This window comes from Eurosta solidaginis, chromosome 5 (assembly GCF_040869045.1).
Source record: "Eurosta solidaginis isolate ZX-2024a chromosome 5, ASM4086904v1, whole genome shotgun sequence".
Lineage (NCBI taxonomy): Eukaryota > Metazoa > Arthropoda > Insecta > Diptera > Tephritidae > Eurosta > Eurosta solidaginis.
This window is the reverse complement of record NC_090323.1, coordinates 205,946,581-205,973,332: the sequence shown is the minus strand read 5'-3', so window position 1 is coordinate 205,973,332 and position 26,752 is coordinate 205,946,581. Positions and strand designations below refer to the sequence as shown.

The window sequence follows — 26,752 nt, the reverse complement described above, 5'->3', positions numbered from 1 at the left end:
TAATATCCGCTCAGTCCGGTCATGTTCTCTTTTAAGCTAGTTGTATTGCTTGCGAATGTTGCGTCCATTGCCAAGGAATTGCCCATATTTATTTGCAAAGCGTTTTATTAAGTTGACGTGTACAATGAATGTATATTTAATGAAAAGTATAATTAGCTTTATTTATTAATTAGTTGTATCTGTTATCAAGTTAGTAATATTCCATCGTACACTACTACAAAACCAGAGCGGGCTGACATAATCAAGATCTTGCCCCAAGTATTAACGAGACGTTAATTTGTTATGGATTTAAACGTCTGTTCATGTTTCACATATTCGTAAAACTAGCCAATACCCGCGGGCCAGTCCGCACGATGAAAATACAACGAAAAACTATTGCGATATGCCAATATATGATCTTGAAAACGTTACCCAAACCTTCCAGAAAATAATCTTTGAATAGTCCCAACAAATCGCTAAACGTTCGGAGTCGTGGAAATAACCACACAGTGTTAATTAGAAGGAATGATATGCTGGATATCTTAAAAAGGTAGGTTCCAATACTCCCCTGAAATACTTTTTCATTGAAATGATTTTGAAAATGTTCCATTTATACTCATATTACTTATTTGGTAATGTAAAAACCAGATTCCCAGCTATTACCTTACGCCCTGGGACCCAATATAGATGTACTCTTGTCCACCTTTTGTTTAAAAGTTAGAACAAAGAAATTTTTTTTTTTTTTCGAAAAACCCCTAAAATGGTGGTTTTCGCTTTATTGTGCTAAATCGTATGTCCATCGTTTGCTCATCGTTTGTACATGTTTGTCCAGGAAAAATTAAACGCAAATTCACCTTTTGTTAAAAAGTAATAACAATAAAATCTTTTGTTTTTCGAAAAAACCTTAAATTTTTCCCCCCTTTATTGTGCTAAATCGTCCGTCCGTATGTCCGTCGTTTGCTCATCGTTTGTCCAGGAAAAATTTGTGTTTGTCCACCTTTTGTTACCCTCACTAGGGTAGGCACCTTTTCGTTGGTGTGAGGGCTTAGTGACCAAGAACTGTCAACCCCCTAATCCAGGGTGTTATGCGGACCGTGCCTATTGGACGATTTGCAGCCAGGGGATAAATTCGGCTGTATTCGAACGGAGCCTTCCCGATACCGAGCCACCTCGGGAAGTATTGATGGCCTTACCACAGTAAGGGGCGCTGCTGTGGCTGACGGTTCTTTCCCCGTATATAATACTGGACCGCTGAGCCCGCCTTGTCGGACAGGTGGTCGTACGACCAAAATGATCATTACCAAATTGTAACAAGGAGGATGATAAGAGGACTGAGTCGCAATCCAAGGACGACAAATACGCATTAAGCGATACGTCGGACTCGGGGAGCGAGAGTAGTGCTGATTCAATGAACTCCGTGTTGGAAAAGCACACAAATGAAAACGGAGTAGAAGAGTGGAGAAGGGTACGGAGCAGAGGAAGTAAAAGAGCTCCCTCGCAGTACCTTGCAGTACTAAGAATTGTCCAACGCCTGGGAGCAGTGGTCAACGCAACATAAGCGGAGATCGAGCGCTTGGAATGGGCCCATGAGGCGGTAGAAGTAGGTTCAAGGCAGTTCAAAAAGTTCGCTGCGAGAAACCCTCGGTTCTGCAACCGGTACGAGGAGGAAGAATCGTCGAATGGCAGAATGAAGAGGCAACGTTCGACGGAAGGCGACAAGCCTGCTCTAAAGAGGCAGAATGGACCCAGTCCCAGAGCCGCGAGGCAGGGCAGTCGCATAGACAAGACAAGTAGGCCCAAAGCTGTAAGACAGATGGGCCCCAATAGCGAGGTAGCAACTACCTCGAAAGCTGCGAGTCAGAGGGAAGTTCCAACTACGGAAGTAGGAGATAAGCCAAAGGGAGATAACGCTAAGGAATAAGCAGGCATTTATCCTGGCATCCTGCTACATGGCACATGCTGCGGAGGTTCCACCGATGGAGTGCAAGAGGCTAGTACAGGATGAAGGGCGCAAAGGGCGGTTGGTCATAGGCGCGGATGCAAATGCGCACCACAATGCGTGGGGAGGAGCAGATACGAACGATAGAGGCGAATCTCTATTTTGTTACATCCTGCAAACCAATTTCCAGATAGCCAACAGGGGAAATGTCCCTACATACATTGGTCCAACATCCAGCAATGTTTTGGATATTACACTGAGCTCCGAACATGATATATCAAGGTATGATTGGATGGTTCTTGATAGACCATCCTTCTCCGACCATGCGTATATCAACTTCAGCATCCCCCAAAAGAGGGTAGAAACCATAGGTCAACAAACTGGACTAAATTTTAATTTAACTTTTCTGAGCTCATCAATTTTTCAAATCCAACCGAAAAATTATTGTCGGAGTCGCGAGGCGCAAAATTTTTTTCATAGGATTTCTTTCTAAAAAAATTGAATATGTTACTTTTCGTGTTGCACGTCGATATTTACAATGTGAATAAATTAATATATATGTATGTTCTGTGCTCTTGAAATCAGCCAGTACAAATTTAATATAAGTTTATGCTCTGTAATGATTAAAACTAAGTCATTTAAATAATTTCAATGTGTTATATCGCAAAAACTATGTTTATTACTGTATTTTTTCAAATTTGAAAACCGCTTGGAAAAGTTAAATACCCTTGAGACATTTTGGTTAACTTTTTCGCGATATTACTGTAGCTATTTTTGTCTATTTTATATAAATATGTAGGTACAATGTACCTAGTTGTATTACACGTAAAACTTACGCGATCAATATACTATCGGCGATCACTTCAATCGATCATGCACGACTAATTTACCAACCAACAGATATTCAACTCGCATGGAAAGTGGTTATACACATATAAATATTAATATCAGCAATTTAAATGAGATGTTGTACACTCGCTTAAAACTTACAAACGCACTTGTATGAAATATGGCGTTGCAACAAAATATGAACTGTTAATAACAACATCCGATTTCCTAACAATTTTAACTACATACATAAATAACACTACTCAACAAATTTTGATCGACTTTAGTTTCCAAGAATAAAATAGGCCTTTCCTAAAGTGAAATTTTCTCCTGATTACGAATATGACTTCCATTTTCCTGTGGCAGATCTAGTTTCCGAGATATCGGCGAAAATATGAAAATTCCCATTTTTGCAGAACACTACTTCATATAGGTACGGCAAAAATTTGTATTTTTTATTTTTTCATTTTAAACTGTTGAATTATGCATTATACTAATTCCCACAAAATGTCTTGCCTTCACCTCCCTTAAGTATCTTCAGTAGTTTGGCCACTATACCAAAAAACGTTCAAAAAATATTGAAAAAAAAAACGAAATTTTTTACAAAATTTCAGATTTAACCACTTTAAAATCGAAAAAATTCTATTGACGAAACCTGATGTCGCAGTGTTGTGAATATCAATTGGCACGAACCAGAATAGAAGTAGGATTAATGAAGACAAACAAAAAACCGCTGTGATGGCTGAATGGTTATAGCAGCGGCGCCTAAACGTTGCCGATGAAGGAATTTAGCAGTTCCCGAAATGGATCTATACAACGAGCTTTGGCAGTTGTCTAAATTTTTTCTTTCTTCTATTCTAATTTAAAAATTTTTTCAATTAAGAAAAAATTTATCATAATAATAATGATAAAAAATTATTGTTAGGCCTTGAGCTCGAATCAAACCCGCGATCTTGCAAATCAGTAGGCCGATAGAACAACAAAAATTGTTAAATTTTTTATATTGAATGAGCTCAAGTAAATTGGATATAATTAAATAAGTTTCTTTAGTATTCTCAGAATGTGCCCCTGGCATTGAGGGTAACGAATTTCCTTTATGGAGTAATGCTGCTTTTACCCTATGCTTTGAACTGTCTATAAACAAGCGCCAATCATCCACTTTATTTTCTAATTTTAGTGCTTCAAATAAACCTTGAACATCATTGCAGTAGCAAATATTTTCACTTTTAGTAAAAAAAGAAGAGAAAGTCTTGTGTCTATTTCGAAATTTGGAAGTACTTGTCGAATGGCCCAGGCTGCCCCATTGCTGCAAACGAGGTCCTAGAACTTCGCTATCAAATTTCGATAATTTCAAATCTCTGGCCAAGTCATCAAGTTCGGCTTGTGAGACTCGATGTGGGACCTCTCCTTCTTGTTCACTGTCTGAATTATCTGCTTCGGAGTCACTTTCGCTTGAGGCTTCAAAACTTATAGGCGGCCTAGGTATGGGTAAGGTATGGTCATGTAGTTTTGGTTTTTTAGCTGATGCCACATTTGGATAACTTATTAATTTCCTCTTTTTTCTCGTTTTACCTTTAAGGTCTATCACGCTAAAATAGCACTGGTCGTGGTTAAAGGGTTCAGTCCACATCATTGGAACACCAAACTTCATGTTATGACCTTTACCCGATACCCATCGCATTAAAGTTAATCTACAGGAGGCGCAAATAAAATGAGGTGTCCAAGATTTATCGAGAGTTTTTACACGGAAACCGAAATAATGAAAAAGTATGCATCTTTGACAGAATTAGTTATTTTCCGAGCTGAGTTTCCGAAAATATAATGTCCGCAAATAAAGCAAAAATCATCCGAATTATTTTTACATTTAAAATCTCTTTTGCAACACATCTACCGATATAGTATGTATAAATTGGCACTACAATTTGCAAAACAAAATTTACTACAAACAGTAGTGACAATTAAATACTTGATGTCTTTTTAAATTTATTAGACCCTAAGGTAGAGTGACCAAATGAAATGTCTCGCCAATTTTATCGAAGTCATACTAAAATTTTAGGATAGACGCTTGCAAGTTAACGGGGCTATAGTCTCAACGGCACGTCCGATTGTTGTACTGGTATGCTTAAAATTTGGGTAGTTAAATTACCTACAACATAAGAGGGCTCACTTTCGTCCATAGAATTTTTCCGATTTTAAAGTGGTTAAATCTGAAATTTTGTAAAAAATTTCTTTTTTTTTCTCAAATTTGTTTGGCATAGTCGCCAAATTACTGAAGATACTGAAAGGAGGTGAAGGCAAGAAATGTTTATGGGAATTAGTATAATGTATAATTCAACAGTTTAAAACGAGAAAATGAAAACTACAAATTTTTGCCTTACCTATATGAAGTAGTGTTCTGCAAAAATGGATATCTCGGAAACTAGATCTGCCACAGAAAAATGGAAGTCATATTTGGAATCAGGAGAAAATTTTACTTTAGGAAAGGCCTATTTTATTTTTAGAGATTTTTTTGTCGAGTAGTGTAATATGCTATGAACAGATAACTTGCTAATCTTCTAGTATTAGCATACTGATTACTTTCGGTACAAGACCGTGTTAAATTTTCATCAAAAGCGGGTTTTGAAAGATTTGTTAACAAGCAACTCGATACAGAGTATTTATATATAGCACATCTCTGGCCAACGAGAGGGGGGGGGGGCGTACTGAGGTGGTCATTTACCCCGGGCCCGGACTTTGGAGGGACCCGGGAATCTCAAACTGCTATCCAAGCTTTTTGCTTACAGAAAATAAACAAACCAAACCTTTAATCACCTTTCGTAGATAGCAGTCATTTTAAATTTCAACAAATTTTATAAATCTCTTAACGTGTCTGCACCCCGCATAAGGTGTTATTGCTTTTTGGCGTCCGCTTTGTCAGGTTTTGAGAACGAGACGATCAACGACGATCACCAGACTGATTTCAAAAACAACACCTTTTTGATGATAGTTGATTCGGTTATTGCAGGTATTGCCGAACGATTTGCTGTCATGAAAAATTTGAAGAACACCATTTCTTTTTTGTGGCAATTTGGATACATGGATGAGGTTTCAATACGAGAAAATGCCATTCAATTTGTCAGCCAATACAATTCAGACTATTCCGAGAGTTTAGGAGATGAAACGATCCACTTGAAGCACATTTACTGAACAAATTTTAACGAAAATCTGTCCCCATTTGAATTATTGAATGCTATCTGTGCTCTAAATCTAGCTACAATTTTTCCTAACATTTGTGCTGTTCTACGTATTTTTTCACCAGACATGTTACAGTAGCTAGTGCTGAACGTTCCTTCAGTGTTCTTGCAAGGATAAGGAACTTCCATCGATCGTGTTCAACTCAAGAACGCCTTACAGGACTTGGCATGCTCTGTATTGAAGCACCAAAAGCGAGACAGTTGGATTTTGACAAAGCATAGATAATTTCGCAGGTGTTAAGGCCAGGAAAGCCCTCTTGTGTTAATTAAACTCTTTTAATATAACAAGTTAGTACCAAAAAATATTTGTTTTGCAATTTAAAGAAATTTGTTTCATAAAATTAATGCAATAAAACTCTATAAGTAATTAGACATCTGCTTCTCAAGTCTCTCAATGATCCAGAGCATTCCCGTGAGAATTTAGCGTGAGCCGGAGCTGTAAAACTCACTGGAAGACGGCAATATATTCATTGGATATAATTGCCGTCATCCAGAGAGTTTTACAGCTCCGGCTCACGCTCAATTCTCACGGTAATGCTCTGGATCATTGAGAGACTTGAGAAGCAGATGTCGTGAAATTTTCGCACATGTGAAATGTGATAGGCAGATGTCGCCGCTGTTTTTAATTTAACTCATACGGCGAAAGGCTAAGCAGCGACACTATTTTTGAAAAAAAGTAGGTTTATTAAAGGCAGCATTGCCAAACTGAAAAGAAGTAATTAACAAATTATCTGGCTCACAAATTGAACCAGACTTCTATCTGGATTTATCTGGCTCAAATCGTTGTTGTTGCATTTGCGTGCAAAATTATTTATCTGGCTCAGGATTTTTGCCACCGGATGTGATGGCTAATATGCATGTATGCATGTAAACTAGGGTGGTTACAAGGTATATGGTGAATTTTAATTTTTGTTCTATCTTTCGGGGCACCCTCCTAAAATATGCCAATAGATTAGAAAATGATTATTACAAAGTTTCAGGCCAATCCGATAATGTCAAAAGGTGCCTGATTGAGGTCAAAGTTAGGAAAAATAGCGATTTTTCAGAAAAAATTTTAGTTTTTCGTCAGTAAAATTGAAACCATTTATGCCACGAACTTGACTCGTATACCATTGCATGGAAATTCAAAATTAGGGATATCCACTATGATCTGATCAAAATCAATACAAATAAAATTACCTATCGGATGGTGTACGAGCCAAGTTCCTGCCATAAATGGTTTCACTTTTATTGACGAAACACAAAAAAATTTTTCGGAAAAATCGCTGTTTTTCCTAACTTTGACCTCAATGAGGCACGTGTTAATATTGTCGCATTGGCCTGAAACTTTGTATGTATCATTTTCTAATCTATTGGCATATTTTATGAGGGTGCCCCAGCGGAAAATCTAAAATTGATTTATTGTGGCCACCCTAATGTATACGCTTAAATATACATGTATATATAAATGCATATAAATATGTAAAATATGGTAATTTTGATTTTGAGAATTTGTTCATTTTAGTATGGGGGCCCGTATTTTTACCCCCGGGCCTGGATTTTCTCTCGGCGGCCCTGGCACATCTTCATGCGTAGGATTTTCGCCAATAAGTTTTCACCGCGTTTATTTCCGACTTCAGATTCTGGACACAAATATGCGTCCATACCCCATTCGGTCACTTTCAGTAAATTTTGTGGAACTGACCCGAGACATCACATTCTTTGGTAGTTGATTTTGAATGCACTTACATGTATGTACATATGTATGTCCAAATGTGGCTACAACTTGGCATAGAAATCACAAGTATTGATTACTCGCAGTCCAAATTCGCAAATCTCTTTATACACACCGTAATAACTTACTCGATTAATAAGCCACGCTAATCACACGACTATAACAGCTGCTTTGTCTGCATTAAAATATATATTTTGTTTCACCAATGCTGATAAGCAATTTGTTAAACAATCAATTGATTCAGAGGAACCTGCAGAAAATAAACTGTGTGTGAAAATTGGTTTTGCAGCTGAATTTGACAATTGAAATGTGCGGCTGTCAAATGCAATAAACAGGGTTGTATTGATTGTGAGATATATCTCACTAGTCTATAGACTAGTATGAAACTGAGAATGAATTCCAGGTGATTTTTGTTCTGGCGTTAAGGACCTTCCCGCGAATTTTTTGGGTAGTGTTATCGATGTTAATGATCCTTTGCCGGATATAGGTCCGACACGTTCAGGTGACAAGCACCATTATGATAGTAAAAAGTTACACTGATATTGAAGTTATTCAACATGAGCTTAACTGTTTCGACGACTGGTATAGACGAAAAAAGCTGTTGTTGTTGTTGTTGTTGTAGCGATAAGGTTACTCCCCGAAGACTTTGGGGAGTGTTATCGATGTGATGGTCCTTTGCCGGATACAGATCTGGTACGCTCCGGTAACACAGCACCATTAAGGTGCTAGCCCGACCATCTCGGGAACGATTTATATGGCCACATTAAGCCTTCAGGCCATCCCTCCCTCCCCACCCCCAAGTTCCATAAGGAGCTTGGGGTCGCCAGAGCCTCGTCTGTTAGTGAAACAGGATTCGCCGCAGATAGGTGAGGTTGACAATTGGGTTTGGAGAAGCTATAAATTGTGCTCGCAAGCCCTTGAAAGGGCTGCGCTATACAACCGCTTGAATCAGTTCGGTATTTTAGTCGCCTCTTTCGACAGGCATACCTGCCGCGGGTATATTCTAAGCCACTAACCCTCTGGGTGAATGAATAATAATTCTACGTGAAAATGTTACTTGCCAATTTAAAGCGATTTAAAAATAGCAAAAGCTCGAACAGAAGATCGCGCATACCTCTCAATTCCTCTGCTTTCAAATACGGGTGCCTAAGGAACACACTTTCTGGGCCATTCGCATGACTAAGGTTCGTTTTTCAGTGCGAATTTAAACTCCTGTTAAAGCTGACTAGAGTTTAACCTTCTTCGACCGGTTCTTAAGCTCAGATGAGCAGCAACATTTTATGTTATCGAACAAAATTACAAATTGACTAGTCAATTTAACACATAGTTTCAACTCGCTAACCGTGTATCCTTTTTTTCACTTTTTGGATTAATGGGGCTCCCTCCGTATCATTCCTATAGAAATCTTCTCCGGTCGTGAAACCTTTAATAATCTGCACACATGTAATACTCCACGCAATCACATCGTTAGGCCTCACGCTTTTGTATTCTAGGCAATAATGCTCCCATACATCGCGCGTTGCTGCACCCGTAGGCAGCGCGGCCCTATAAGTAGCGTCCTTGACATTTCTCATCGTAGCCGTTGTTTCTTCGGGCCTGCTGAAGACCTATGGTACTCTTAACTGCTCGGTTCAATCGCCAGGTCGAAGATTATTCTTAGTGAGCAGGTGTGAGAGCCGAGGGGAGTAATCACCAGCTGTATATATCGTAAGTAGGTTTTAGAGGGCAAACTCTCCTTGGTTCAGAGCGTCTACTTTCTTTCGCTGCATTTCGGTGTGTGCGTATCTTGGTTGCCTCAAAAAATTGCCTGATTCGATTCTTATGCCTACTTAAAGTAATCCTTAGGTTGTTAATATAAAGCTTTGCTTCCAATCTTAGTATGAACAGTCGAAGAAACACGGCTAAACTGCAGTCAGGTTAGGTAGTTGTGGGAAAACCAAACGGAAAAATCCAATTAGGTAACAGAGCTTATGTATGTTATAAAATAAATGCGTTCTCTTGACAAATACCATACGTTTTCTAGGACCTTGGTTAATTGCTACTTCGCGACCTGCAATTACATTTCACCTAGAGGGAACTCTGTTGTTGTTGTTGCCCGAAGGTTCCCGATAATTTCGGAAACGGTTTAATATGAGCACATTTAACCTTCAGGGCCATCCCGCCCACCACCCCTAGTTATATGAGGAACTTGGGGTCGCCAGAACCACGGATGCTAAAGAAATAGGGTAGGTGAGGTTGAATATTGGGTTGGAGAAGCTATAAATTGCGAGGGCAACCTCTTGAAAGGGTTACGCTACACAACCCCTTGAATCTTTTAGGTATTTTAGTCGACTCTTACGACAGGCATACCTGCCGCGTTTATATTCTAAGCGCCGTAACCCGCTGGGGGTATAGGGAATTCTCCCTTATGTTGTTGTGTTAACAATGCTTCGCCCCCTTCAATGAATGGTTAGGTTAGGTTAGGTTGAACTGGCCGGTCCATGAGGACCTCGCATAGACTGAATAAGTCCATAGTGTTACCAGAAGTTTGTTTTAACGACCAAACTGAAAAACCCTATCAAAAACCAGGACCTATGTTATAAAATAACTCCGTCCTCTTGGCAAATACTAGAAGCTTCCTAGGATTTAAGCCACTTGCTGCTTCTAGATTTGACAGCTGTATCACTCCTAATAGCTGGAGTCCTACCCTAGTAAGCGCAGGGCAAGAGCATAGAACGTGCTCGATTGTTTCCTCCTCCAGCCCGCACTTCCTACATCAGCTATCACTCACCAAGCCTAATTTAAAGCCATGTGACGCCAGAAGGTAGTGTCCAGTCAGAATACCCATCATGAATATACAGTCCTCTCTTTTTAATGATAGAAGCAACTTTGTTAGTCTAAGGTTGTAAGACCTGCACCTAATATTCGACACTTTACAGCTCCGCGCTTGAACCCACGCCTTTCCTGCTTGGTCGATCATGTGCATCTCTCGCCTTCGCTTAATTTTGCCCAGTCTAATTGGGACGTCTACGGAGCAAGCTTTAAGGGATGCGCCCTTTTTAGCTAGTTCATCCGCTTTTTCATTCCCATCTATTCCCATATGCTCTGGGACCCAATATAGATTTATGCTTCTCCCTGTCCCGATTCTCTCCAGGGACTGTTTACACTCTAACACGCATTTAGATGCTGTGCTTTGCGAGATTATTGCCTTAATTGCTGCTTGACTGTCAATGTAAAAGCTAACACGATTGCAGCTTGGGCTATTTTCTTCCAGGGTTTCTACTGATTTGGTTACTGCTACTATTTCCGCTTGGAAAACGCTACAGTAATCCGGCAGCCTTTAGGATCGGTTTATTTCCGTATCAGCACAGTATACCGCAAACCCTATTCCTTCCACTACTTTGGAACCATCTGTGTACACATGTATCGCCCCGTCCGCCATTTGAGCACCCTGGCGCCAACCGTACACCTCTATTGTGGCCTTAAGATCGCCTTCGAAGCGCAGATAGGGAATCAGGTAGTCTGTTCGTCTTGTGATTGATGACGCTATACTAATATGGCCGTATGGTCGGCGCTCAAGCTGCCCCGAGGCACCGAGCCTGGTTGCAGTTGTTAACGCTATGTTCTTTGCTACCATGTCTAAAGGTGGAATGTGCAGGATGGCATACAGTGCAGCTGTCGGGGTTGTTTTCAGGGCTCCCGTAATGCTAAGCATTGATAGTCTGCATAACCCCTCTAATTTTTTGGGGTAGATTGCTTTTTGTGTGGCTTTCCACCAAACAAAAACTCCATAGTATAGGATAGGGCTTACAATCGCTATAAAAACCCAATGAGAAAGAGAGGGCGATAAGCCCCACGTACACCCCAGCATTCTTTTACATGCATAAAGTGCCGTTGAAGCCTTCTTCATCCTCTCCTCCACGTTGAGCTTCCTGACAGCTTACTGTCTAGGATGATTCCTAGATACTTTGTGCAAGGTTTCTCCTGTAGGGTCACCCCTCCTAACTTAGGCCTGAACCAATTTGGGACCTTGTACCTCTTTGTAAACAAGACAATATCCGTCTTATTCGCGTTGACTTTCAACCCGACATGATAATTGATGCTCAGTTATGAATATGCCGAAGCGCCCGATCCATCAAAGAGCTAATCGTTGGAAGGCACTTTCCACTTATGACAATTGCAACGTCATCAGCGTAAGCCGTAAGTTTTACGGGTCCCTCATCAAATCGCCTGAGCAGTGGGTTGATAACCAGCGTCCACAGCAGAGGTGATAGCACCCCTCCCTGCGGCGTTCCCCTGCCCACTGATTTCGTGGTCTCGTACAATCCCCATTGTGATGTAATGTTCCTGCAATTTAACATGCAGCCGATCCATCTCGTTAAGGCTGGATGTACTTTAATGTAATTAATAATCGCCCATTTAGAAACATTATTGAAAGCCCCGGCAATGACTAAGACGACTCCTAGAGCATATTCCTTATATTCCAGGGCAATGCGGTATCTACCGACTTGCTTTTGGTCTACGCATGTTGTGTTGTGGAGAGCAGCTTTTCATCCACGTTGGACTTTATGTACACATCTATCAGCCTCTCAAAGGTTTTGAACAGAAATGATGTTTAGCTAATGTATCTATAATCTTTGGGATACACGTGACCAATCTTCCCCGCCTTTGGTATGAAAGCTACACGAGCAGTTCTCCAAGAGTGCGGTACATGATTCAGTCTTATGCACCAATCGAATATTATTTTAAGCCATTCCACGACCACCCTACTTGAAACTTGTAGCATGGCCGGGAAGATACCATCTGGGCCCGGCCATTTAAACTTAGAAAACCCCCCCTATTGCGAGTGTCGATCGGAATAGAATCGACAATTTGCGATTATATTACATTACATTATAAACAGTTATTTTATACAAGACAGATTTTGCTATTTTTTTCAACTTTTCGATGTATATAACATAATTTGTATACATTATAAAGATAATCGATTATCGCTCAGCGGTCGACTATCTACTGCAATCGACACTCGCAATAGGGGGGAACGTCTTCACTGCCCATTCGATCTTGGTATCGGTCACCAAGCCCGGACTACCCGCTCCGTGATCGAAGTGTGAGCGCTGTCTGCTTGCTCTTCTAAACCATCTCCCGATGGGAAATGTGTATCGAGAAGTACCTCAAGGGATTCCTCACTATTACGTGACCATTTCCCGTTCTCTTTCTTTATTAGTCCTTCCCTTCCCTACCCTCTTTAGGGGATGCTGAAGCTGATATACGCATGGTCGGAGAAGGATGGCCTATCAAGAACGATTCAATCATACCTTGATATATCACGTTCGGAGCTCAGTGTAATATCCAAAACATTGCTGGATGTTGGATCAATGTATGTAGGGACATATCCCCTGTTGGCTATCTGCAAATTGGTTTGCAGGATGTAACAAAATAGAGATTCGCCTCTCTCGTTCGTATCTGCTCCTCCCCACGCATTGTGGTGCGCATTTGCATCCGCGCCTATGACCAACCGCCATTTGCGCCCTTCGTCCTGTACTAGCCTCTTGCACTCCATCGGTGGAACCTCCGCAGCATGGACCATGTAGCAGGATGCCAGGATAAGTGCCTGTTACTCCTTTGCTCAACGGCCACCACTACGAGGTCCTCAGTAGTGTAATTATGCAGCATATATGAGTGCAGCTGTTTCCTTACCATTACTACAGCTCGCACTCGTCCTTCCGTTTGCGCATAGTAAACGCCAAATCCGCGCGCGCTAAGTCCAGAAACCTTTCCTCCTGATGAGAGCCACGGCTCCTAGATCAGCGCCACGTCAAACGAACTCTCCTCAAGGGTTAGGAGGAGTTCGCTCGACGCCACTTTACTGTGTTGGAGGTTTATCTGTAGGACTCGCAGCACCATTGGGCTGTTTGTCCTCCTCCAGCACCTTCGTCGTGACGTCGTCGTCCTCCCCTTGCCCTTTTGGTTTAGAGTGTTCGAAGCCCCCTTCAGCCTCTTGTAACTGTTGTGCCGAGTGTTCCTCTGTGTGACTCACAGCACCATCTGGCTGTTGGTCCCCTTCTAACACCTTCGTGGTGGTGTCGGCTACCTCCACCTGTCTTTTTTCCCTTAGGCTTTTGACGTCCTCTTTGACTTCGGATTTTTATCCTCGAGACTTCTTCTCCTGAGTCGCATATAAATTTTGCCTGTACCAAAGGACATTTTTCCAAGCTGCGTGTACAATATTCCCTCAGCCTGCTTGTTTATTTGGAAGATGTAGAACTGACCTTCCTCCGTAGGCCGAGATACAGTAAGTACCTTCCAATCCTGTGTCGGTATGTTCGGATTCTGATTCTGCAGAAGTCGCAGTGTATCCTCCGGCTTCATCACGCATGGTATTCATACCTTAACTTTTGGTACCGTGGGGATTCGCGCTTTATCCACCACCTCAAACCGCGCGTTCGTGCCTTGCCTTTGGAGGTTTGGAACCACTTCCTCCAGCCACCGCAATCTCGCGATGTTGTCGCACGCTATCATCTTCACACCATTATACCATCCCCCCGAATCAAAGTTTGGAAGGGGCTTACTTGGTTGTTCCCGCATCATCTTAAGCATTAAGCTAATAAGCTCCCTTTCTACAGATCTCCACTTTTCAGTAGTCATCTGTCCGAAAGGACTGCTACGATCAACCAGCGCCACAGTCAGTGACTGCTTTGCCACATCACTCATCTTCTCGGGAAAAGCCGACGTCTTAGTGTTAACTCCCTTTGGCACCTCCGAAAAAGCCAGTCTTAGCTTTAACTCCCTTCGGCACCTCCGAGAAAGCCGGAGTCTTAGCGTTATCTCCCCCTGGCTTATCTCCTACTTCCGTAGTTGGAACTTCCCTCTGACTCGCAGCTTTCGAGGTAGTTGCTACCTCGCTATTGGGGCCATCTGTCTTACAGCTTTGGGCCTACTTGTCTTCTCTATGCGACTGCCCTGGCTCGCGGCTCTGGGAATGGGTCCTTTCTGCCTCTTGAAAGCAGGCTTGCCGCCTTCCGCCGAACGTTGCCTCTTCATTCTGCCATTCGAAGCTTCTTCCTCCTCGTACCGGTTGCAGAACCGAGGGTTTCTAGCAGCAAACTTTTTGAACTTCCTTCGACCTACTTCTACCGCCTCATGGGCCCATTCCAAGCGCTCGATCTCCACTTCTGTTGGGTCGACCACTGCTCCCAGGCGTTGGACAATTCTTAGTGCTCCACGGTACTGCGAGAGAGCTCTTTTACTTCCTCTGCTCCGTACCCTTCTCCACTCTTCTACTCCGTTTTCATTTGTGTGTTTTTCCAACACGGAGTTCATTGAATCAGCACTACTCTCGCTCCCCGAGTCCAACGCATCGCTTAATGCGTATTTGTCGTCCTTGGCTTGCGACTCAGTCCTCTTATCATCCACCTTATTACAATTTGGTAATGAGTCGTTCATCTTGGTAGTACGACCACCTGCCCGACAAGGCGGGCTCAGCGGTCCAGTATTATATACGGGGAAAGAACCGTCAGCCACAGAAGCGCCCATTACTATGGTAAGGCCATCAATACTCCCCGAGGTGGCCAGGTATCGGGAAGGCTCCGTTCGAATACAGCCGAATTTATCCCTTGGCTGCAAATCGTCCATTAGGCACGGTCCGCATAACACCTTGGATTAGGGGGTTGGCAGTTCCTGGTCGCCGACGTCCCGCCGCCCTCCTATGAGGCGAAACGGCGTCCTAAAGAGCTCGACCTCATAGTCGGGCGCTATGGAGATCGGCTAAGCCCTCACACCAACGAAAAGGTGCCTACCCTAGTGAGGGCCCTTCAATGATTTCGACCACTAACAAATTTCAAGGAAAGTCCTTGGATTCGCAAGGAAACTAGGACTTTTAACACGAGTGGGCCAGAGGGAAGTTGCTGTTCTAAACGTAGGTTCCACATTACAATTGAAAAGATGATTGGTGTCATGCGGGGACACATAATCCAAGTTTAGATTCCTAATGTGAGGGCCTCTACGGTCGAGTTGTTTCGCTAAGTCACGTTCTCTTGCTAGGTTTGCAGCTTCAACCGGGAAATATGGTAACTTTTCGGAATTCTCTATAATGCTAGTTTATTGCGTAGGATAAACTAAGATTAATTTCAACAGTTGTTTAAACACACTGAAAATCTCCGTTGAAGTTATTACGTTAAGGGCCAATTAATGGTGATCGAACCTACCTTATGGAAATCAATGTAATCGATTAATGGTGTCATACCATAACGCTAGCGCCATAACCATATCATAGCCAACCAATTGGTTGCCATATCCATAACCTAAAAATATTTGAGTTGGTGAATTTAATAACTTTTTGTAGATTTTATTCATTGTTTTGTATACGTTATGACTAAGAGACTTATTTTTTGTGAAATATTTTTGTAATTTTTTGTGTTTTCTTAATTTTTATGAAATTTTCATGATTTTTAGGTTACGGCACCATTAATCGCTCACATTGGAGATGGTTATGGATATGGGTATGGTTACGACTATGGCGTTAGGGACTTTTAATTAGCCCTTTAAGTGGAAACCATTGTAGTGAAAAGATATAAAAGACTTTCGAACTATTTTTGTAAAATCAAAACATCCAAACAGTTTTATTATTAATTTTTTTTTTGTTTTAGTTTTTTTGGTACAGGTATTTTAAAGAAATATGTATATACAACAATAATTCATAAGTTATGTGTGCATATGTATGTATGTTTACTCTTTAAATATTTATATCACTATTACATTCCTTTGCACATGTATTCATTTCAATTAAATAATATGAAAAAACTAAAAAAAAAAACTTAAAATACCTATTGATTTGTTGCGGTTTTTGGTAAAACATATTCTGGAAGATACTGTTTATATGTGCGTATACATAATAATGTGTTTCTTATAAGTGTTTAATTAAAAATTTTTTCTAATAATATTCAGTCGTTAAGCTAACGTTATTCAAGTTTCATTGTTGTATTTTCCTGTGTTCATTCTTTACAGAAATGAATTTCTTAATATTTTTTCCTCCGTTTACTATTTTGCAATACATACATACATGGAATTTTAAAAATATATAAATAACGATTTCCTTTATTAATTTTTACTACCCCAAAACCAAGGTATCACATAATCATTCTCATGTATATGTACAAAAAATTCATTAATGTTTTCATTAATAAAATATATGTAACCCGGTCTATGAAAAGGTGGCTTATGACTCAAAAAAGAAATTGCGAGAAACAGCTGTTAACAGCTGTTTTTTTTAGTCATAAGCCACCTTTTCATCAAAAGCTATTAAAAACTTATTTATTTTATGGTAAGATCCTCTTAATTATTCTCTTAAATCAGTGGGTGGTTTACAATCTAAAATCGCTTGAACTGTTAAAGGTGGTTGTGTTGTTCTTTTTGTTTTTGTGATTTTCTTCTGTTTAAAGTTTAACAGAATTAAACAAGTAAGGACGGGACTGTCTTCGGCTGTGCCGAAGGCTTTATACCTTTCATGAATGGGGCTGAACAATAATCTTATCCCGTTCGTAATCTCCAAATAATCGGATAAGAAATATATAGTGAACAGATGTACATACCTAAACGATCTTTTAAGTTTAGTTATTTTTTTTTACATTAATCTGTAATATCGATATAAACATTGAAGGTATATTAATCCAATGCAACTCTGCTCTTCCTACTGTTTTTCATTCCACTCCATTCGAGTGCCTTGTTTCACTGAATTCGAGTGCCTGCCTCTCTATTCGCAACGTAACCTCAATTTAAGGTGCCAAACTATACAGTAAACAATGCAACAAACAATGTTCTCGCCGATTCGAATACACGGCGCTGTTTAAAAATGGAATGGGACCCTTCATCTAAAGCAAATGAACTCGACATATCGTGATAGATAAACGCATTCCTAAAAAGCATTTTGTAATATTATTGACTGTTTCAGCATTTTTTTAATCTTCTAAGCGACCAAACATAATCATTAATGCGCCCATTTGCTAACCATGAAAAGACTATTGCGTTATTATATTATTCAAATAACCTCAAGTCTTCTTCGTATAATAATAAAAATGTTTGATTTGAGATATCAAGCAGTTTCGATTAAGACGCTATCTAGCGAGCCATAGCAGTATTATTTTCAAAGTTAGTTTCAGTTAAGCTATCAGTTTGGTTATTAAGCCAGCTAGTTGCAAAGTATAAGTGTTATTGTGAAGTACTTTAATAAAGGCCATTTTCCATTATTCAATATTGGAGTTATTTATTCAACAGTTTAGTGATACGAACTTAGAAAAAGGGCAAATAAGAGTATTTGAAAGTAAATTCGTTACAATAGGTACTTTTGAGCTGTGATAACTACGGAATGGCTCAACCGATTTCCAAGATCTTGGTACCATTAGAAAGGTATTCAAATAGGATTTCGAAACTGTAAGATTTTTTATTACACTGAAAAGCATTTTTTTTTTTGTATTTAAATGCTTGATCTTTGTAATTTTTTCCAAGTTTAGTTTTTAATAATCTTTGAAATCGGTTGAGCAGTTCCGTAGTTATCACAGCTCAAAAGTACCATAATATCAAAATAAAGAGATGCATTTACCTAAAATTAAAAAAAAAGAAAAAATACGCCATTTTAGTTTTTGGATATGTTATATATCGTCGGTACAATGCCAAAGAAACGAATGTGCCATTTTTGTTTAAACGAAATATTATATATGTCAAATTTTGCAAAGCCAAAACAACAAATGTGCATTTTTTTGAAAAAAAAAATTTTTTTTTAATTTTTCAATTAACATTACTTAGTGGTTTACAAAAGTAAACCTTCCAATAGTGGTTGAAAAATACAAAATTAAATCTCTTTTTTTAACAATGTCTTACGCGTTTTTCTCAACACACCAAATATGCACATTCGTTTCTTTGGCATTGGACCGACGATATATTAAACAGACCTTTCTAAAAAAATATATTTTATTTTAAAACGCTTGGTCATTGAAGTTTTTTTCACGTAACAAATTTTATTTTAGAAAATAATTTTTTCCAGTATATGTTTGCGAAAGTTTCCGATCTGAATACCGTTCCAATGGTACCAAGATCTTTGAAATCGGTTGAGTCATTCCGTAGTTATCACAGCTCAAAAGTACCTATTACAGTCATTTTTCACGCATTTTTCACAACTTTGACACCTTGCAACGCCCACAATTTTTCAAAAATGCAATTTCTGAAAATTAGATTGTGTTTGTATAGGTGAAGTGTACCTCTATGCAAAACTTTATCAAAACCTGAGTGGGTAGGGTTCAAAATGTGCCTTTTTTTATAGGTTTTGATATGAAATTCATCATATGTGACCCGGTCTATGAAAAGGGGCCTATGACTCAATAAAGAAATTGCGAGAAACAGATGTTTTTTTGCGAGAAAAAGTCGTAGACCGGGTCACATATATGGCCCTGAAAAGCGTCGTTAAAGAGTCTTCAGAGTCCGATAAGTATAGAAAATGATATTTTTAGTGTCAACAACAACATACGAGCCATACATATCGGACGAACATCGCAAGAAGGCAAATACGTTCATTCATAATGCATGAGCTCATAATGACTATTTTGGGATTCCGAATGTTTCTTGGGATAATCTTTCAAAAGCTCTGTGAGTTGGTAAATGTAATGTGTTTTTTGTGTTTTTAGAGCAGGCAAGAGCGCAGAAAATTAAAAAAAAAAACGGTTTTTACCTTGTTTTAGTTTAAGAAGAGTTTCATAAGGTTTTTGCTGTTGGTGAACCCCCAAACAAAATCGACCATATATCAGAAACTATTTTTATTAATTGTCCACTATTACGAGTGCGGCTCGCAAATATAATCCACTTTTTTGTCGATCCGATATTTTACAGTTCGTATTGACTGTACAAATTAATCTCAAAACACCATTACGGCATACTTTTTATGCATTATACTTGATTATCGCCGTGTGGTCCTCTATCTACTGCGATATATTTTGTCTGCCTTCTAATGCTTTTTGCAGAGACATTTCAATCTCAAAAATGACAATCATAACGCAAAGCTTTGAAGATCTAAACAGCGTTTAAAAAAACTTTACTTTTGAAATCGTGAAAAAACTTCGGTAGTCAATAGGCTGAATAAATCTTTAAGGATATGCATAACTTTAAAAATATATCTAGGCAAGTGTGCTTTCTTAGCGACTGTTAAATAAATGAAGGTTTAGTTACTCGCTTAGGTTAAAATTATCCCTATTATTATACACATTTCACGTAGTAGTATATTTCTAAGAAATTTCCTTCTTAAAGCCACTTTGGTATGCACATCATAATTAATACTACATATTTTTGGAAGGCTATGTAATTCAGATTTGAAAATCAGCTCATGCTTTTTTTAAGACGATCCCACAAACAACTAGTATACATATTTGAATTAGGTCAGTACACAAAACTTATCATATTAAACAAGAATATGATTTTCTAGAAGTTAATTATACTTAATTATATTGTAATATCTCACTAACTTTGTGACTATAATAAGGCACGGTTTTTCAGTACAAGTTCAACGCAGTTTGCCAGTTAAACTATGCTTAAACTTACAAGCCAACCTAATAAAACCGCACTGCGTTTTTTTATCGCATTCAAACAACCGGCGTTTTTTGCCTTAACCCAAATAAGCATGCGTTGCGACAATGCAAAGCATGTGTGCAAACGTCAAATCTAAATGTCACGCAGAACAAAAATTGGAAATCGAGTTAGGTTTTCACGCAGCAAATTCAATTTGGGTTGCTCTCATACAAGTTGTATGTGCATGAGACATTTTTGACAGAAAATGTTGCGTGCGTTTATATTAGGTTGGCTTGTTATGCTGGCTGGCAACGGACAAAAAATGCTGCTGGTAACCATAGCAACGGGTGGTTACCATAGCAATCGGCGCGATCGGCGGTAGTCGTGCTCACACGTACTTGTTGTCGGCTTCGCGTTGATGAAAATCAAAATTTTTAGATTTTTTTCGCTTGAGAGCTGGTCTATTTGATCGCGGCCAACGTGATTGACATGCATTAGTGTGTTAGTTTTGTGAGAACGTGTAATGAGCAAGTTCGCGGAAGAAAAAGATTTTACTTTGCGGTTTACTGAAACCTACGAATGCAAAGGTCGGCTGAAAAAAAACTGCCAAAAATCAGGTAATTTTCTTAGTGGCTTAAGATCAGCATCTTAATATATTAAAATTCAATAAGCTACAAAACTGCATACTCGAAAAAATTCTTAGAAAAAAGTTCAAAAATTTTTATGAAAATTCGCAAAATTTACAAGCAATAAAAAATCGTCATCCGATGACATGTTTACGTCTGCACGCTACGAATTTTCAATACAAATGGCGCTTGTTGCTTTCTGCTTGTGTGGTGGCCGGGCAAGCGACAATCAACCGATACGCACACAACCACCCGTTGCTATGGTTACCAGCAGCATTTTTTGTGCCGTTGCCAACCAGCATTATTCTGCAGTTTTTCAGTCTATTTTAACTGAAGTTTAAGATGAGCTTAAGCGGCCGATTTCACAGGGTTAAACTCTAGTTAACCTATCAGTTATTTGCGTTTGTTGGCAATGAAGTCGAATATACCCAACACGCATTTGGGCTTAAGTACCACTACATCTCATGTTGATAACAAGGCAAAAGTTGTTTCGAAACAGGACTCAACTTGGGAATCATAACGTTCTGAGCAAAAAAGAAAATTTTTATAAAGCAAAAAATGCTATTACTTAAGTTAAAAAAAATATAGTTACCAACTTGTATTTATGTGTGGTTCTCTCACTGGACTCAAATGTAAAATTGCAATGCTTCAGTATTTTCAAGAAAATAAAATATGTATAACTTATTTTTAATTAATAGCGCTGCTTTGCTGCTATCAGCCAGGTGTTTATTTCTCACAATAAACAGCTGTTGGCTTTGGTGGTACCACCTAGGGGAAGATTTTTTTCAACCCACCTCAACTCGATGTCCAAAGTAGGATATAAACTGGGGAAATGTATTGGATATGGATTTGAAAGCTGTGCAATTCACAAAATCTCTCAAAGGTTGGAAAATAATTTGAGAATGACGTTGGAGGTCAACTCGAGAACTATACATTTTACAAAATTTCCAAAGGTTGGATAGTGATTGGAGAATGAAGTTGGATAACAACTTAATAACTATCTGGTTTAAGAATAATTACAGCATGGTGTTGAATATCAGCTCTGGAACTAGATATATATTTCTCTAAGGCTGGAGAAATTATTTTTGCATGTTTGTTGGTTAAACAAAATCCAGCTGTTGCCGTATCTACAAATTATCTAGATAATAAAAAACAAATGTTGCCGCACCAAACAGCATACCCCAAAGGCGGCCTTAAACTGTGACTGAAAAACTGCTCAGCAGTTTAACTTTTTTTTTATTTATTTATTTTTATTTAGTTTAACTGGAATTTAAATTTGACTAGAGTTTAAGCAAACTTAGTTCAAGCTTAGCTTAACCAACGACTGAAAAACCGGGCCTAAATATAAAGTTACAAACACACATGCATATAGGATACAATTTTTGGGCATTTCTTTGTAGTGCAATTTTACATAGCGCTTGCAAAGAGGCTAAATATAATAAGAGCCACCAGCCTGCTACGAGTGGCGAGTAGCTCGCTGGAAATCAAAAAATTCATGCCGAATATTTTCTAAGAGGGATATTTTTGAATTGTTTCGCATTTATCCACGCAGTGTAGGCACTTTATGCAAATGTGTTTTTTAGAAAGAGAATTAATTAATTAAATATAGTCAGAAAAATAAACACATATACCCCACTAAAATGTATAGAAGACATTTTATGCACATCTCGCCCAAAAAAACCAGCGACTACCTCATAGAAAACATCGAGCAAATGGCTACAAGTAACGAGTGATGTCTGTTATATTCAGCCCAATTCTAAACAAAAATTCCGTGCGAGTTTTTTCCCTTCTCCCATTCCTCGTGTTCTAAATAAAAATTCCTTGTGAGTTTTTTCACTTCTCCCTTTCCTCCTATTCTGAACAATGTTCGAAAAAGCGGAAACCGGTTATGGGAGAAAAATAGGTATTATGAATGCGAGTGAGAGGAACATTTCTCTGCCATTTCTTAGGAGTTTTTTCACTTGTTAAATTGAAGGGAATGCATCAATATAAAGGAAATTGGTTCATTCTAAATATGTACATTCTACCTCAATATTCTTTATTTTAAGTCGAAAAGTATATCATAAGCAACGGAAGAGCTCTTGGTACATTTTATGCAGCCATCCAGAAATTTTTTAAGAAGGCTTAAATAGATTTTGGCATATGGCGAAAGGCGAACTCAACTCAACTTGGCCGCCAGAAAATTGGTTTGCTGAATGAAAGCAGGTAACTCCGGCGGATTTGTGTTATCCCGCCGTCTTCTTCTTCTTATGCTCCTCTGTTGATGTTGCTGTGGCACCAATTCATTACTCATTTCAGTGCATACCACATAAAATGCAAGACTGGGCATTGTTCATATTTTATATCTTAATTTCAAACAAATTCGCAACAATAAATAAACTTTTCTATTTTTTAAACAAAATAAGAAATACGCAACGAAATTTCAATTGACAAAACGGCTGACTTCGAAATTCCTATTCCCCAATTATTGTTCTCCCTAGGAGAAGAGAATTGGAGGAAATTTTCTGCGGGAATAAAAAAATTAGCGAGAACAAAATTCCGAAGGAATATTTAGAATTGGGCTGATTATATGTATCCTCTTTGGCGCTTGTACGAGTTGTATACACATTTACACATATATTTGGAATCTACAGCAACTTCGCCCATTTGTTTTTTTGTTGGTTTTTATGCAAATAATAAATATTCAATGAAGTTCATCTAACAAACATACTAGTACATATTGAAGAAATACATACATTTAAAGTTTAACAGTAATAGCTTATAACCTTATCGTTTGTTAGCTAACTAAATTTGTTTGTGTGTTTACGCCTGTGCGTATTTTATATAATTTGTCTTTCATATTAGTGCTCACCACATGTGGAGTTTGAGGTTTTGTTTGATATTTGAAGTTTATTTTGACTTGGAGTTGTTTTGTGCTTCAGAACCATATGAAGATGCTTTACTAATTTTTGACATATTGATTGACTTTACCATAAGTATGTAGACTGTACGCAAAGATAAGATAAACATGAGTTAAGCAAATGAAATAATTTAATAATAATAATAATGCGAACTCAAGCGCTAAATACTCACTTGTCAAAAGGATGCCAATAGCAATGGAAAGCCTAATCCAATTTTGTGCTAAAAATGATGATATCAAATAGTATGATACAAGTGATAACGAGAATATAGCCCAAAGTACAATATTTATCACACTATATGGACGATATTTGAAATGCATCACAGGAACTTCCTTAAATCCGGAGGTTTCAAAGAAACTGCCTGTAGTGTGGAAGCTGTCTATAATACGATCCTTTTCACGGAATAAATTTTGTAACCATTCAGCAGCCTCAGTTTCATCTTCAGGCACATTTTCGAGTGGTATGCGGCGAACAAACATAAATGCTTCCACGGGTAGACCGTTTAATAGTGTTGAAAGAGTCGGTGGATTCTAAACGACAGAATAGGAAAAACATTTTACTTGATACCCCGCTTTAGAACAAACCTTTGATACCAGCAGTGACTAAAGCTATTGCATATATAAAGCGTTGTAAAGCTAATGGTTGAAAAATGGAGCGGCCGAAAAAAAATTGAAGTTATCCGATTTAGTTTGGTCATATTGAAGTGATATCATGTGATGTAAAACTACACCAAATTAAACAAAGTACTTGGCTGGCACTAATAACGGAACAATTAAGTAATACTAAGCTTTAGAGAGCTGCATTGTAAAGCTAGTGGCCGAAAAATGGAGCAGCCGAAAAACAATTGAAGTTATCTGATTTAGTTTGGTCATATTGACTGTGACTTGAAGTTATATCATGTGATAGCTGTACATTTGACTTGACGCAATATGATGTGACATGATTTATTTTCATATGATTTGCGATTTGTCTTTATTGCGCTAACGCAGTGGTACACAATGCCAACAAAGCTTCGAATACAAACTCAAATTTTTTGTAGTAGTATGTGTTTACATGGAGAATGTTTGAGCATAGAAGTCACTTATGATTGACTGCTTGCTTTACTGAACCTCTGACGTTGCGCTCACACGACATGTAGGTGAACGAAGCCCTCGAGTGCACCACTAGGCTAACGTAATCTGTATACATATACACATATTTTCAAAATAACATACCTTGGCATCCTTTTTGAAAGCCAAATTAACATCATAAATGGCTGGACAACGTCCACGTAACGCGGGTAAACTTGCAATAAAGCCTTTAGTGCGCGGTATCAAATGATGTTTCAGAACTGTCATACCTCGTTCTTGTGCAAACTTAACAGAAGCTTCATGTTTTTGGGGTGTAAAGCGTGTGCCTTCAGCGTTTAATAGCAGCCATACGGGATCGGGATAAGCAAATACTTCTTTCAATTGTCGTGCTATAATCTCTCTATCCTTCTCATAGGAACGTTCCAAAAATACAAATTCAGCAAAATACCATGCCCAACCAATAGCTGGCACATATGATATAACTTTCTTCGCATACGCTTTACAATTACCCAAAACTTGATTCTTCTCTGTAAACATCCAGCCGGCAAGCCAATCAATTTCATATGCATGATTCATTATAAGTAAAACATGCTCTTTTCCACTGTATTTCTTGAAGTCATATTGATCCATAAAAACATGTAATATACTATTCGAATACCATTCAGCAAAAAATAGTATTTCTAGAAAAGAAATTTAGTTTAAAAATTTGTCTACCCAAGATACGAGGGTTGCAACTTATGTTTTGACATACACGACTACATACGAAGTTCTTTTTTAACGAGTGGCCGATATTTTTTCATGAGTTTCATACTTCAAAGAATAAATAAAAGGCGTATACGAAGAGTAAACGAAGGAAACAAGCACTTACAATCCTAGCAACGTGAAATGTGTACTGAATAAATTTTTTAAGAAGGAATGATTTGTTGGATTACGATCTCGAACGGCAAATGGCCTGACCGGATGTGGTATGTTGGACTGATATTCATATATCGATAATTCAAAGCCCTGGCAGTTTAATTTATATTTTCAACATTTCTTTACACCAATCCCTGCCATGTGATAATGCAAGTTCGTAGCATTTTGGGTGATCAAATCTTCTGCTACCCGTTTTTTCCTTCCCCGTTTCTTCGCTTTTAATTCGGCTGCGATAGGAATAATTTCAGGTCTGGAGCATTTTTATCTATTGGGCTTTTTTCTATTTACTGCACTTTGTTTAAATCACTTTGACTGTTGGCTTTACGCGAAGGAACAAAAATCTTTCGCAGAACCTTTTTCTCAATTTACTTTCAAATGGCTCCGAGCGTTCCTTCCTAATCCCAAAGGAGCTGGTGGTATTACCCAACATAATTTTACATGGCCTTGAAGTATAAACTTTACAGGGAAGATAAGGGACTTGTTAACTATAGTTTATGTTCATCGAGAAAGGTTAATGCTTCTTCATTGCCTCCGTTTTGGCAGGAATAATTATCGAACAGATTTCCAGCCAGAGGCTACTTTCGGTGTAACCGCTGATTTTCTACTCAAAATCCTCCACAGCTAAAAATGTGTAGCTGTGAAGGTGGTACAGACCTTGGGCCAGCAATTATTTCGTGTTAACCCTATTTACCGCCATACCTATTTTAATGGGGTCTAGAACAAGTCCAGAGAAGTCAGTACTTCTTTATTGTAAATCTTCCTGATTGTCAATACCGATATATCAATATGTATGGGTTCCAGTGCGATTTGTCCTGTCCGAATTGTTTTCTCCTTCATAAATGTAAGAGAAGTAAAAGCTAAGGAGTCGTATTAGCTGAAGAGAATTATTGAACAGAACACAGTTAAACATAGCAGTCCCACACGTATAATTTAATATATTGTGACGAATATCAGCATCACTAAGCTGTTAGTTAATAATCACGCAACAACAAAAACATGAAGCAGCCACTCTTATGTACA

At 38.7% G+C, this 26,752-nt stretch overlaps 2 protein-coding genes and 1 long non-coding RNA gene across 10 annotated transcripts in view; 1 reads left to right on the top strand and 2 right to left on the bottom strand.

Moving 5' to 3' along the window:
• The window catches only part of LOC137252266 (1-acyl-sn-glycerol-3-phosphate acyltransferase gamma-like), a 37,536-nt gene extending 29,562 nt beyond the window's left edge, over positions 1-7,974 (bottom strand). For 2 of the 5 annotated variants that reach the window (XM_067787732.1, XM_067787731.1), the window contains exon 1: positions 7,708-7,974. In XM_067787732.1, the coding sequence (XP_067643833.1) occupies positions 7,708-7,719 (12 nt within the window). In that variant the 5' untranslated portion in view covers positions 7,720-7,974. Of the gene's footprint in view, positions 1-2,754; positions 2,893-7,707 lie in introns of those variants that run through there. The other 3 variants (XM_067787733.1, XM_067787735.1, XM_067787734.1) reach the window with 2 other exon arrangements.
• Positions 205-16,494, top strand: LOC137252268 (uncharacterized). Its single transcript, XR_010953491.1, has 2 exons — positions 205-529; positions 16,127-16,494. It is a non-coding gene; the product is annotated as an uncharacterized lncRNA (long non-coding RNA).
• The window catches only part of LOC137252267 (1-acyl-sn-glycerol-3-phosphate acyltransferase gamma-like), a 43,981-nt gene continuing 33,480 nt past the window's right edge, over positions 16,252-26,752 (bottom strand). For all 4 annotated transcript variants that reach the window (XM_067787737.1, XM_067787741.1, XM_067787739.1 and 1 more), the window contains exons 3-5: positions 24,962-25,497; positions 23,920-24,277; positions 16,252-23,831 (exon numbers count right to left, since the gene is read on the bottom strand). In XM_067787737.1, coding sequence (XP_067643838.1) covers positions 23,737-23,831; positions 23,920-24,277; positions 24,962-25,497 — 989 coding nt within the window. In that variant the 3' untranslated portion in view covers positions 16,252-23,736. The remainder of the gene's footprint in view (positions 23,832-23,919; positions 24,278-24,961; positions 25,498-26,752) is intronic.